This window comes from Pseudopipra pipra, chromosome 15, assembly GCF_036250125.1.
Source record: "Pseudopipra pipra isolate bDixPip1 chromosome 15, bDixPip1.hap1, whole genome shotgun sequence".
Taxonomy (NCBI): Eukaryota; Metazoa; Chordata; class Aves; order Passeriformes; family Pipridae; genus Pseudopipra; species Pseudopipra pipra.
In genome coordinates this window covers 15,335,704-15,350,286 of record NC_087563.1, presented here as the reverse complement: position 1 = coordinate 15,350,286, position 14,583 = coordinate 15,335,704, and the positions used below count along the sequence as shown (strand labels likewise).

General features: G+C 41.2%; 1 protein-coding gene across 7 annotated transcripts in view; it reads right to left on the bottom strand.

Annotated features, from left to right (window-relative positions):
* Positions 1 to 14,296, bottom strand: part of FAM13B (family with sequence similarity 13 member B) — a 45,806-nt gene extending 31,510 nt beyond the window's left edge. For 2 of the 7 annotated variants that reach the window (XM_064672139.1, XM_064672141.1), the window contains exons 1-4: positions 14,053 to 14,287; positions 3,742 to 3,908; positions 2,570 to 2,760; positions 1,880 to 2,092 (exon numbers count right to left, since the gene is read on the bottom strand). In XM_064672139.1, coding sequence (XP_064528209.1) covers positions 1,880 to 2,092; positions 2,570 to 2,726 — 370 coding nt within the window. In that variant the 5' untranslated portion in view covers positions 2,727 to 2,760; positions 3,742 to 3,908; positions 14,053 to 14,287. Of the gene's footprint in view, positions 1 to 1,879; positions 2,093 to 2,569; positions 2,761 to 3,741; positions 3,909 to 9,773; positions 9,917 to 14,052 lie in introns of those variants that run through there. The other 5 variants (XM_064672142.1, XM_064672140.1, XM_064672136.1 and 2 more) reach the window with 5 other exon arrangements.
* Between the last annotated feature and the right edge of the window lie 287 nt (positions 14,297 to 14,583).

Below are 14,583 nucleotides of genomic sequence, written 5' to 3'. Positions count from 1 at the left end.
TCTGCCTCTCTAGATGAGAGAGCTGACACATCCTAGTCCTTAATATCAAAGCAAAGAGTGAGTAAATTCCCTGTTGTGTAAGCACAGGAACACCAAGCAGTAACTTTATAGGGTTTCATTTGCTCAGACACAGGAATCATCTACAGAAGCTGAACACAGCCAACCAGGAACAGAAAAACAGTTGTCTCGACACAGTAACACAATAAAATTAATATTTCATTGTTAGAACAGGGAAAAAAAAAGGACTTTAAAAAGTACTTTCACAATGCAGACCTTCAAAAAGAAAGGGAGCAAGAGAGAGGTGACAGACCACCTTACACATACTCCATGTTCTGTCTAACCAATCTGTCCAGAAATTTAAGTTCTAAACAATAACCAGAGACCTAAAAGGAAAACCTTCTTACCTCTACCTGAAGTCCTCTAACACTAAAGCAAGGAAACACACTTCTGGGACACGTGACCTTGTGCAATCAGGTCAAATTCACACTTCCATTACCAAAATGACCTGTCTTTGAGGAGCCACCTGCATGGAAGGAGCCCCTAACAATGTATATAGGCCACACCTTGTATCACTAATTGTTTTGAGAACTAAGCCTGACCTAACAATAAAAAGGACAGCTAAAGAGGGAGAAGACCAGAACTAACATATGGATCCACAATTACTGCCATCTTCTGCACCCATGTAAGCAATTCCTCCTCAAATGCAGCTGATGATGTAATTCTGGAAACTACCTGAGGTGTGTCCATCACACAGCCAAAAGTCAATTAGGGGAAACCAGGATACTTAAGAGAGGCAAATGAAGCAGCCCCACACTGCTGCAGATGATGCTCCAGTTTAGCACTTGGTAAATAAGAGTCCCAGCACATGAAAACTCTGCTGAATGTACTCCTCCCACAAATCAATTCCCACTCTGAACAAACATGACTATCACAAGCACCGTCGAGTTCTTATCAGGAATAAACCCAACAACAGAAAATTAAATCAAACAAAAATGTGTGTCTTACAAAGCCAAAAAACCCCAGCATTTGAAGAGAAATACGACTTTACATTGGAAAAGGAGCAACACCCCTGTAGGAAAACAACCAGTAGTGGTCCCTTTGAGGACATGACTGATGCAGTGCTGCAAGACAAGTGCTTCTAATAGTCAAGTTATGAACCAACTCCAACATCACTCAACACAGCAGAGGCCAAAGGACCCAGGAGGGTGGATACAGAGACACAAGCTGGGAATTGGTAAAGAAAAATAGCTGTGCCAGCATATGGGTGTCAGTTTGAGAGGGCAAAGATTTGTACTATAAGAAAAAACATACTTAGCAATAACAATATGCTGATGACAGGTGGTTTTTTCCTCCTACAAATGAATTTTAAGCTGAAAACAATCCGCAGTGGGAGAGCAAATATGACATGAATATAAGACTTGAGATTGCTTTTCTAGTATATAAAAGTTTTAAGTGCCATGAAAGCATAGGCAGAGTAAGTGAAATAAGAGAGAAACAAAGGCATTCCCCAGCACTTTCAATGCACCAGTGGTGGGAAATTGTCCAAAAATTTCAATTCCAGTAGTTTTGACCAGTGTTCCAGCATTCTCACACAATATAGAACATTCAGAAGTAATCAGCATGATACATGGCAGCTTCACCATTTTCCTACACGACAGATGAACTGTGCCTTTGAACCCAGACTGAGCTTCCTAAATAAGACCAATTTATTGGGGTTTATGCTAAGAAAAGGTATATTTGAATGCCTCCTGATATACATATTACACAGAGCACCAAAGACATTCTAGTGCCACTAGAAATCTCAATTCAATACTGGGTTTTACTCTTTAAAAAAAATAAAATCACAAAATAAAAGCACCAAATCAAAAATAGTTATTACCTTGAGAAAGTTGCATCAAATGTATGTGCAAACTGCCTGGGATAACTGGCTCTGGAAGTTCTTGAAGAAAAAATCTAAGAAGGCTGATAGCTGAGGGTACATCAGCTTCTTTAACCAGGTCCACATCTTCTCCGTTATCGTATCGTTGCCGGAGCCACTCCACTGTCTCAGCATTCCCATTGACTTGAAAAAGTCCTTCTTGTTCCAGACCCCCTGAGTTAGGAAAAAAAAAAAAAAAAGTTGCAGAAATAATCTTGAGATCCAATATGGACAAATGTATCAGAAAAAATACCTATAACCAGATATGCACAATTCCCACACTGAGTGAAACACTTCCTGGACAACAGTTTTGCAAGACTTCCAGCAGTCCTTGTCCCAACACACACATTCTTATGCCCAGCTAACAATAAAATAACAAGGTAAATGTTAGCAGTACCTAAACCACAGCATTTCCTAGGAGGTGCCCTGCTGAGCTGACTGCATTGCTCTTGGCTAGAAAACAGCAAAAATCAAACATAACAGGAGGAAAGAAAGGAACTGTGTATCGCCAAAAAACCCCCCAAAACATTCAAACCACAGCCAATTACATGTAAGTAACTTCAGAAAACAAGTACTCTTCAAGACTCCCAACCTATTCTTTAAGAATAAGAGTTAAATGTATTATTTGAAGTACAGTAAGGTAATACATACCATGTTCCTCAATATAGTCCACGACATGGCGGACTATGAATGGAACCTCATTGTCTGGTTGCCCTTCTTGCTGCAGCTCATCAAGTGGAATTCCAAATATTTTGTTAGCAAGAACAGAGTTGCAGTTACTCAAGGAAGGGGAGGAGCTCTTCCTCATATCTTTTTGCAGCCAAAAATCAAAGCTGTCTTTTCTGTCAAATAAGAGGAATTAAAACCAAAAAAACACACTTCAGTGTATGCTGTTGAAAGCATTGATCTGTAACACAAAGTGTTTTAATTACCTAATGCAAATACTCTCTAGTCTGCCTCCATCAGTTCACTGAACTAATGAACAGTTCTGTGATGACTCCTAACACAGCTAACTTGATAAATGACTATCACTGAGGTGTTCTGTCCAATCCTCAACAGAGGGATGAGAAGAACATGGAGAGCAGCAAAGGAAATACAGAAAATTCTAGTTACAGCATTTGCTAATTAAGCTCTAAGGTCCTTTGGGAGAGGTAGGTTCCTCAGTACCTTTCTAACAGTATTTAGTGGTCAGGCTTCCAGAACTCAACAAAAAAGCCTCTCAACAAGAAACGAAACCAGTGAATCCTCCCAAAACCAAACCCCAAGTTTCAGTGATATGATTACATATTTTGTGATACACAACTGTACTGTAATCAACTTCTAATATAGTTGACATTTTCTGGTCTGCATAATAAAGCTTTCAACACCTGCATCAAATTAAAAGTTCTACTGAACATAAAAGCCCCAAAACTAGTTTCTAGATGCTCAGAGATACCATTCTTCTATCATGCAGAAGCTCAAGCTTCACTCAAGTCTTTGCTTGATAAAGGATCTAGACAGATAACAAAGGTATCACCAGAGGCAGTGTAAGTCACTCAGTTAAACTGTTATCCTGTCAAAACCAAAATATTTCTTCTAGCAAAGAAAAAAACCGTCCTTTCAAAACAAATAATAAAGAGAAAAGAAAACATACTTGTTTAAATGCAAGCAATCACTTTCATAGAGGTTGACACAGCAAAGCAAACATGAAGCGCGTGCTGTTAGTCAAAGCACTGCAACCAAACAAATTCTCTGTTTACTGATGGATAAATTCTAATGGATTAGACATCCTGAAATCCGTATTTCCTTTTTTTTTTTCCAGTAAAACAATTTAAGAAACCTACCTCAGAGTACTTAAACAGCCGAGTTTGAAAAACGCTTTCTGCGCCAGCTGCCCTCACTGACCAAGCATTCTTTTGTCATTTATGGTTGTTTAAGATTATGGCAAAAGATCAGCCTGTAGTTCCTCATTGAAGAATAGCAGAACTCGATCAGTACTTCAGCAGTTAATCTGAAAATAAGGAAAAATATTATACGACCATAAAGTTTTCAACAGTTTTAAACTCAGTCACAAGTCTAAACATCACACTGGAGGAATTCTCCTTGTCAAATCATCAGCTTCTTATTCTGAACAGGAAAGCATAAAGACCACATTAGCACAGCTCATGAGAGAGCTCCCAAAACTGCAAATCCCCTTTTTTCACTTAGGAGTTAACCAAACTTGAAGTGAAAGTTATCATGGGACATCTAAGTCTTAACAATTCTTAAATAATTTGCAGACTTATTCAATCCTCTTCTGGAGAATCAAGGAGGGCTAAGTAGGTTAGGCAGAAGTGCATACTAAAATATTGAATGGCTGTAAAATTTTTAGAAGGATGTCAGGCACTGATTTAATACACCATTTTTAAACAGCAAGACCAAACCCAAAGTCCTAACCAACCAGTTTCAGTGGTACTGATCATCTTGTCTAGGAAGCTGATTATGTGTCCCAACTGCCAGATCAAAGTCCAAGAGATCATCAGATCTGGATCCAGGAAGCAACTGCCCCCAAGTCAGATTCCACAGAAACACCCACACTTGTGCCACCTTTTATTTATAATCCAGATTATCTGGACATTTTTCATGTTCTCAGCTCTCAAAATAGCTACAAACCACAGCAACAGCCTTTTTCATTTTTTGTGGTATCAAAAAATTTAAGCTGCAGCTTCATGGCACAGTGGAGCTGATATAAAGTCCCAAATCAAAGGGTCACCTCATCCCCTTGATCTCCACCCATCACTACCTATTTATTTTAACTAAACTCAAGCAACTCTGAGTGGGCAAAACCAGCTTATGAGATGCACATACACACACACACACAACACCACAGCTAGACAATAAAAAGGCTTCTCCCAGCTTTAAAGTTGTGTACTGAAACCTCCTGTTTCATAACTGGAGATTGATATGACTGGAGACAAGAACCTTCCCTCTCTTTGCTCCCCCACACCAGCTCTTGCTTCTGTTCCACATCAGAACAAATCAACTTCATCCTTGCTTGCAAAGTCCTGACAACCCACCACTGTCCTTTCAGTACTTAAATGCCTGTGACAACAGGAATCCAGAAGCTTTCCAACAGTTTGAATAAAGCAGCTTTCCTGCTCCCAAGCCTCCCTAAATGCACCCACATGTAGGGGAATAAGCTCTATACAAGACTGCTTCAACCTGCTCAGTGTTTTCTTGCATTTAGGCCTAGAGGAAAAAATATTTCAGGCTTAAAAGTGCTAAAGTCTTTGTCTATTGATGTAATGCTGACCAATATTCTTTCCTGCTCTGTGTCATCTGTCTCTATCTATTGTATTACACACAGGTTGTAAATCTGTTACGTCTCACACAAGTGAATCCTGGTCTGAGATCAGGATTCCAGGTGAGCTGGCAATAGAAAATGAAGGGTTATATTGCAGTCAACAGGTTTTACTTTTTTGTTTGTCTGAAGGGGGTTTTTTAACCAACCATTTTCAAATCTGATATTGTGTACTCTGGATTACTAAAAGGTTATGTCAGATTCCAAGAGTGAAGCAGCTGCAATTCATGGCTCTCCTATAATTTCTGAAGGCTTTGTACAGCCATTTTGCTTAATGTCTCGGTATATTACGAGAAAGTCAACATATGTAAGTTTTCAATCAATCAATCCCAACATATCATTATGAAGATGCACAAAGTCTATTTTCTCGAGTCTTACCAAAGTCAGCCTGTCCACAACGAACCAGAACACCTCACACCTTGGCCAACTGTGGGGTTAAGGGCATCTGGGAGAAAATCTCTGATGGATCTGCCACAGTGTTTTGGGCTGCCTTGCTAAAACCAACAAACAAACCTAATAAAGAGGCCAATTCAGAAGTGATCACTTCTTTATAATTCGGCACCAAATGAACACTCTCGAGGTGCAGCTTTCTCAGCAGAGGTAACCTGGTGCTCAGGTCACTCAGCCACTTTCACCAGGTGCTGCAGACAAACAGGCTGCCTGAACATTAATTGCATTCAGGAAAAAAAAAAAAAAAAAAGAAAAAAACCACAGATTTCTATTTTAACTGGCTTGGCAAAGCAACAATGAAGTTGAAAGAGCCTGGTTGTCTTATTGTTAGAGCAAAACCGGATTTACAACCCAAGCTTATACTTTAAACAAAGGTTTATAGGGCTTATCATCACCTAGAATTAGTGAAAGGCTCATTTTCACCCTCTCAGATACACACATACTTATACACACATTCCAATACATCATTATAGACAACAATTCATTTACAAATCGTTTAAGCCTTTTCCCTTTTAAGCCAGGCTTTGGGATCTTCACAGGCTGTGATACAATGCATCTGGTATTCACCAAGCCTAGAAAAAGCTGGAAACTCTCAGAAAGTTATTCAACTTCCAGTAAGTTTTATTTCCTGCTATTTGCAACATTGTAAAACTGTTAATAATTAAACATTACATCTCCACTTTTTCTACGGATCAAAAGCTTTCCCACTTGCCCTCTCTTGACTCAGGAAGTGCAGCACTTCCATGCAGACATGTAAGAAAACTAGGACAAGACAGGGAACCTTCAGGATGATTTCTGGAGCTTTTTACAAACACTAAGCATTGCTGTGGATTTTTTTTTTTTTTTACTTTTTTTGCCATGATCAATCAACTCAGAAAACAGGAGCTGATCCATTCAGTCAGCTCTTCCTACTTTTGTCCATATCATCCTGATCCTTTCGAACATGTCCTTCCCCCTCCCAATTTCACAACCTAAATGCTCCACAAGACTTATCAAGAAAAAAAAAAAAAATCACACAAAAGAAAACCAAATAGGTTATGTTTTATTATAAATATTCTGGTTGTGTCTTTCTCAATCTACTTCTCCTCCTTGTTACTACAAACATTTAAAGACATCCCTAAGCTACAATCATGTTCTACAAAATTTAAATACAGAAAACTAAAAATACATCTTATTATAATCACATATTATACTATAAGTTCATTTATTTACAAGAGGCTGAAAAAAACCTATTATGTCCTTTGCAACATGTGTTGAGCCCAGGTATCTTAAATAAGGGTAAAACACAGTTTTGTTCTGCCTTGAGAATTTTAGTGCTCTCACACAGTACTAAAAAAACTTTGCTTTGTTTTGGGTTTTTTATTAAGGCAAGTTCTTCACAGAGTCTGATGGGAAAACAGCACCATGAGCTTCATTTTGCCATCATAATAGCATTCACTTTTCTTGGCAATTAAAGAAGTATTCACACCCACACATGAAATGCCACTAAAGAAAACACAGCACACACAGCTAACCATTAATATTTGAGGAATACACAGGAAAATTTAGACTTGCATTTAGTTCAGCTTTTACATTACTGACTGAACTACAAATAATACACGAGTGTCATTTTAAATTAAAGTCCTCAGGGTTCCACCACCTTTCCTTAAAACAAAGGAACGAAGCAACAAGTACAAATAAACAAAGGAAGGCTGCAAACTGAGACCGTGCCATAGGAATGAAAACATTAATTCTGCCTCTAGAATTTCTGCCACAAGTCTCAACTATTCAGGCAATTCTTTCATTTGGTTGTTTTATCTAGCAAGAAATTCATATTGTCTCTGAAGCCAAACCCAAAGCTAACAGCGACTGCTGCTCTGCTCTACTTTTAATATTTTATTTCGTGGCATTAGCAGACATTGCCAGTGATTTATTTTTTTTTGTACCACTAAATATAGGATTTTTAGATAGGAAAAAAGTGTCATAGGGCAACAAAACAGCCTGTCCCTGTTACTCAGGAAATACACCTCAAGTTTTTTGGCTTTTTGAGCTTGCAGTGCTGTGACCCTGTGAGCCACCCACGAGCTGCACACAGGTCCTAAAAGGTCACGTACACATCCTCCAGTACAAAGAGGATCAATGCTCCTTTTCTGCAACACAAGGAGGTTTATTTACAAATAAAATTCCCCAAAAGCCATTAAGTGTCTCAAAGTTTTTAGTTCCTTATTCTATATTTGATAAATAAAATATTAGGTTACTTATATGACTTACAACTAGACAAAATCCGTGACGTCCTCCTGGATGCCTACAGCAAACTTACTGTTAAAGCAAAATAAAGAATTCTTTTTTTTTTTATTATTTGCTAACTCTGAAACGTTCAAAGTTGTAACAGATTTTATGGATTTCTAAACGATGGGCAAAACTTATGACACAGATTCCAACTTGGAATCAAGGGAACTCTCCCCATGTAATGACATCATGCAGAGGAGCTGCCAGGCGTGAGCATGAGCAAGGAGGCTTCCCCAGGAAACTTTGGTGTACCAGCTCACTGTGGAACACCCAGACCATTTGGCTACTGCTGTGCTACACACTGTTTCATTTATGTTTTAAAAAAATAGCAACCAGCTTTCTTCTCCTTACTTTTAAGTTTTGTCAAGATAAAAGGAAGCTGATTTTTTTGTAATGTTAGGTCAGGATTGTAACAGCTGACACGGGTTGATTTTTATGCCATTTGTATACTCAAATGACTGGGGCATTCCCAATGGATGAACTGCTGTTGGGCAAAAGAGCTTTTGCTCATCTGAGCCCTACCACAAACCCAGGACACAGAAAAGGACAAACAATACACTTGTCTCAAGAGCACAGCTAAAAGCAAGCAGAGCTGTGCAAGTGCCTGAATAGGAACAGAATATCCTCCACGTAAAAAGAACAATCACATATAAGCAGTCATTAATAATTTGAGTAGTCAAAACAAAAATTATTTAAAATAAAAGTTTTAAACCCAGCAAGATTAGCTTAAAATAGATCTTAAAGCAAGATTTCCTCTTTTTGACTGCCAGTGAAATCAGCTATCAAGAGGTATTTCACACACAAGTCTGGACTGGCAAAGCAGACAACTGGGCTCAGTTATTACCTTAAATTTAACAAGCTGGTCTTAAGGATCCAATCCCCATCCCCACAAAGTCATAATGTTTGAAATTAAGTATAACTGCAGAATTTAGCTTGCACTGTTGAAGGAAACCATGCTGGAATAAAAGCTTTCTCAAGCAGATGTGATTCCCTGCTCCCTTCATTTCTCGTCACAGTCACTGACTCTTCAGTGCCCTGTTTGCTTTCTGGTTAGGTAGGAATCAGAAGGAAACAAGCTCGTTGCAGTTTTGCACACAATCACAAAAGGAGTCAGCAGAAGCATGAACACCAGCTCTTTAATTAATTAACTGCTTGCCTGTATATGCCTTCACATGTGCACTCACACACACTGAACCTCAACTCCATTAGCAGAAATTCCCCATCGTTTGCCACCAGCACTTCTGAGACTGCCTTAAAAACCACCCAACTGACAAAATGCTGGTTATACTGACAAAGCAAATAAAAGCACAAAAAATACAACATAAGATTTAGGAGGATGCAATTATAATGCAATTTTTGTTTCCTGGAAATGCAGTAGTAGCAAGCCTTCTAATTTACAAATTAGAACAATTTAAATTAAGCCTTTATGTCCTTACCGTGGAAGAAAGCAACAGAACACCTCATCAAAGCTCCTCTGGAAAAGTTATTAGTAAAACTAATAGAATTTTGTATTTTCTCGGGTTTTAAATTTACAAGCCAAGAAACCATAACACTGATTAGGATTCGTTTTCCAATCAGTATAGTTTAGTCTACAGTTTCAGCTGACAAAACCTGATCACTCTGTCTGTAAATAAGCCCATCAAAAACAGATCTTCATGACAGGTAGATGCTATTTATTAGTAAATCCTAAAATACAGTGACTGATTTAAGTATTCCAAACGTTGTGAAACAATTCCACATTCTAAAAGAACAAGCTGAGGGATCACTAAAACATTAGCTGGTTTTGATATGCAAAAATAACGCTTTATATTCACTTACTAGATAAAATCCAGAGGCTTTTTAGCAGCATTAGAGCAGCTCGTAATCCTTCTCCAACTCTATTGTAGCAAGAGGAATGAAATCAAACCACCAGCGATACCAGAAAAAGTAGATGTTTGCTCAGTGCCTCACACCCACCACCACACACGGCCAGATTTGCTCTCATCTGCTGCTGCCAATGCACATGTGCAGAATTATAAAGAAACTTCCTGCTCGCACAGATCCCATCACATTCTTAACAACAGTAGTTAATAAATAAAAAGGCTTTTGTATCTTGTGTAACAGCTAATTATAGTCATCCTACTCTGCCACCCCCCAATGCAAAGCTCTACTCCACCAACCACACACGAATAATTGCCTCTGCATCAGATAATACAGAACTTATGAGCAGGGGCATTATAAAAGTACAGTAAGGCAACAGACAGGAGGAAATTATCAGTAAAACCATGAAACTTGAGAGGTTCGTGTTATAAAACCAAAGCAGTTTAACAACTGACACTGCTGTTAAAACAGACTTCAGAACAGAAGTCAAGCTACCTCAGAGGCACCAAAAAAGCAAACTATAAATATATAATGCACTTGATTCATTATACATAAGTTATCGTATTACATACATTTATAGTCAGCTCGTTTCCCCTCCCTCACAAACAGGTAAGCAGAAACCCAGGCTGGAAGTCAGCAGATTACAAAGTGATTACACAGCCCATTCCCTATCAAAACACTGCCTCTGCCACAGCCACGAGCACGTGCCACCGAAACACACGACAGGCTCAGCATCCCCACTGCAGGAGTAACACATTTCATTCCCTTCTGTAGCAATGACTCTTTGAATTGCAAGGAAAGAAAGAGAAACCAAAAAAAAGAAGAAGGAAAAAAAACAAAAGAACTGGTCCTGAGGTCTCCTCCACAACCAATTCCTGTGGCAACCTGATTATGACCGAATTTGAAGACACAACCAGAAATCATAAGGTTAAAAATTACATTGCAGACTAAATTTAAGTAACCTGATTACATTACAAGAGTGCCAAGGTAACAAAAGACTTCATTAAATGTGGAGTTCAGCAAAAAGAGGAGAAAACCTTTCAAAAACACACACTTTAAAAAAAAAAAAAAAGAGCATAAAGGAAGGAAGAACCGCATTTGTAAGATTCCAGCTCTCACCTTTTCAGTTTTGTCCATGTATTATTATCCTACACAGCTGAGCACTAATTTTAATCCTGAACACTCTGCAGGGAACACTGAACACAGGAGACACGTGAAGAGCCACTCAGAGACTAGACCCCGGACAATCAATGCAGGGCTCCCACCAGAGACTCTGCTCAGATACAGCAGCTGCCCCACCCAAACGTCCTCACAAATGTCCAGACAGTGAAGAAAATAAAAACCATTTAAACCTCTCAATAGCAAAAAAAGCCTCTGCAACCACAGCCTTTGTTACAAGCTGTTCGAACACAAATATAATGAACTATCTGTATTTTAAGCTCTTTTCGGCATATTTTTGGTTTGTACTTTTTTTTAATGCACAGGATTTCACACATTCTCCGGTGAAAGACCACAAGAGTAATTGTTTCTTACTATCACAATAGAACTATTTTCACGATAATCACAACATGGTCCCGCAAAATATCACCCATTTCTCGTAGTGAAGGACTCCACCCATACTTTGCAAACCTAACAGGTTTTAAGCACCATAATCACCCTCTTAACTATGTTTTAAAGACTTCGAAAAAAAATAAAAAAGCCCGGTAGAAGATGCAGTAACAAATACATTATGTTTTAGGCTGCAAGAATACACAGAATTCACCTGAATTGAAAGAACTTTCACAAATCCCAACACTTGGCTACCAAGACAGTATATAACTATGAAGACAAATCTGAATTTACCAAAGCCTTGAGACAGTTTGCCTTTCTCAAACAAAATTTTTGCAGGCAAAATCTATAACTTACAGAAAATAGTCAGCAAGAGATTCCAAACTGAATGGCTCAATTTTACTAACTTTCCAGGGAGCAATGTAAAATTCTCTGCCTGAATCCAATTTTGACACAAGACATACAGCCTCTCTGCTGAAAAACTGATAGAGCCATCACTTTACAAACTGCATGACAAGCAACAAATCTCCCTCTTTCATAGCCCTTCACAGAAGATTTAATAGTCCTTCAATTCTGTATCTCCTCCTCAGATGTTTTGAATAAAGTGTTATTTTCTGGTCCTTAAATACCAGTCCTCACATCTGAAATGATCAATAAATATATAACCAGGCCTGCAACACAGGAAAAAAGTTAAAAGGGTTTGCCATCTCTCATCCTTACAGATGCAAATGCTGAACTGCCCTGCAAGAAGTCAATTCACTCCCATCCAAATGGCCACTAGATTTCTGTGTGATAAAATTAACCTGGTGTTATGCACCGAATTTAAGGACAACTTAAAGGCACTCTCTTACCGACATCACTTCCTCTTCCCTATAGCTGCAGCTTCTTTTGTGGGGGATGGGGGGGAAAAACCAGAACAACCACCCCAAAAGAAAAAAATCCAAACTAAAAAAATCACCTCAAGACTTGGCAGGTTTTCCTCATTTTCCTAAAAAAGGGCATCACTGCTGAGCTACAATTCGACCAGAGGTCAAAAGCCCGAGTATTTGAAAGGGAAAAAAAAAACAAAACAACACCCCAAAAAGCAGGGGCTCACCACACTTACTGATGTCTGTTCCAAATGCATGGAATGTTTCTCCAGCCTCACCTGCCTTTGCAAACATGGCGTTATGTACTAGAAAGTAAAGCCTCACTGCTCGCAGAGGTCTCAGGCAAGAGCCACACAGGACAAACGTGAAGCCTTTTAACGAGCTCTGAGAAGATCCTCCCGTGTTACAAGTAACGAGAGCCCAAAATCACTAAGACTGAGCAGATAAAAACTATCATTTGCCAAACTCAGACGTTTTGACACATTGTCCATGTCAAAATTTGCAAGCATTAGAAGTTACCAGGAGCTCCTCCGAGTCAGCTTCTTTAAATGTAACCATGGAACACTCCGCTTGATTGATTTTTCTAAAATAATACAGTAACTTTCCAGTTTGATGCTTTCAAAACATTGAGGTATTTGATTCCTTATTGTAACATTGTCAAGGCAAGGAAAGGATCCCTATGGTGCTGCACAATGTACAAAACACAGACAAAGCAGATTAAAAAAGATTCTAAATACCTTCAAATCTATGCAACAAAGAACACATAAAGCAATTTACTAGTAACGAGCAGTAACAAAAAAAAAAACCAAACAAAATAGCTAAATTGCTTATAGTATAGGCCAACAAACCAGCTTTTTATTCCTTTTATGCTGGCAAGTTCAACTGCATGGAAGACAGAAAAACTTCAAACCTAAATGCTAATCCAGTTTAACAATTTGTTCCAAAGTCACATACTAACAATTCCATCCCTGAGGACACTTAGGAATACACGCCAGAAAAAAAAAAAAAACAAAAAAAAACCCAAAACACAACCACATAGGTTTTGATATATTCGCTTTCTTTCTTTTTTTTTTTAACAGCCAAGAGTCATTAGGTGGCATTTACTTTCTTCATTTGCTACCTCTTTTCTCCACCTCGAGCCCGACAGCAGCACAAAATTTTGCAAAAATTTATTAAAACGCAGCCAGACTTGAGAATAAGAGAGTTGAGCATTAAAACCCGGTGTTGCAGTGTGTGATGGCAGGTTTTCTGTCGTTGGGTTTTGCTCTGGGGTTGTTTGTGGGGTTTTTTTTTCCCAAACCTGGAAAGGAGCACCCTAACACTGGGACATCTCACGTTAAAGCAACTTTCTGGCAGCAAGAAACACTCGAATATTTCAGTCTCCCTAAGGAGCTTCCACGAACAATGGAGCCCCACACCGGCAGACCCCTCGGATGATACATCTGGGCACAGCCTGGCACATTCAGCCCGTGACCCGGCGTTATCAACGCCGGCGTGTTCGCTTCGTGCCTGCCCTTCTTTTAACTTCTGGAAGCAACTTGGCTGAGGAGCTGCGGGGTCGGTGCTGCCCGAGCCCCCTCGCAGGGGGGATGACCCGAGGGAGGAGGGGACGGGCCGGGCAGGCAACTCCTGGAGGAGCGGGGCTGTCAGCGCTGCCCCAGCGGCAGCGGGGCAGGCTCGGGCCCCTGACAGCTCCCCGGGCCGGCCCGGCCGGGAGGGCGCTGCCGGAGCCAGAAGGTTCCTGACGCTGAGGTGACACCGAACCCGCCCGAGCGCGGGCACCCCCCGCCCGCCCCGCGCATGCGCCGCGCGCCCCTCACCGTTGCCGGGTGACTCGCCCTCCCCGCCGTCCGCGGCACCGCTGGCAGCTCCCTCCGCCCCTTCCTACCCCGGGGGCCGGCGCGGGGCCTCTGCCCTGCCCGCTCCGCTCCGCTCGCAGCCCCTCCTCGTGCCCGTCCCGGCTCCCCCTTCTCGGCGGCCGCCGCCCCCCCCCGCCGCTGTCGCCGCCGCGGCCGCCGCGCTGCCGGCCCGGGCGCCGTCCGTGCGCTCAGAGCGGCTCCGAGCTCCGACCCGCGAGCGGGGGGTCCCCGACGGCAGCGGCGGCCACGGCCGGAAGTGACGCGCTGACTGACAGGTGCAGAGCGCGCACACCCCCCCTCCGCTCGCCCCCCTCCCCGGGGTCACGTGCCGCGGGGCGGGGCGGGCGCTGAGGGGCGGGCGGGGCCCGCGCCCTGAGGCGGCGCCCGCGGGCGGAGCGGGAACGGGCGGCCCGAAATTGGCGTTTTTGTCTCGTCCTCACCCCGCACAGGGACTCGGGCACCCGCATAGGGACTCAGCCCGTGCGGGCTCAG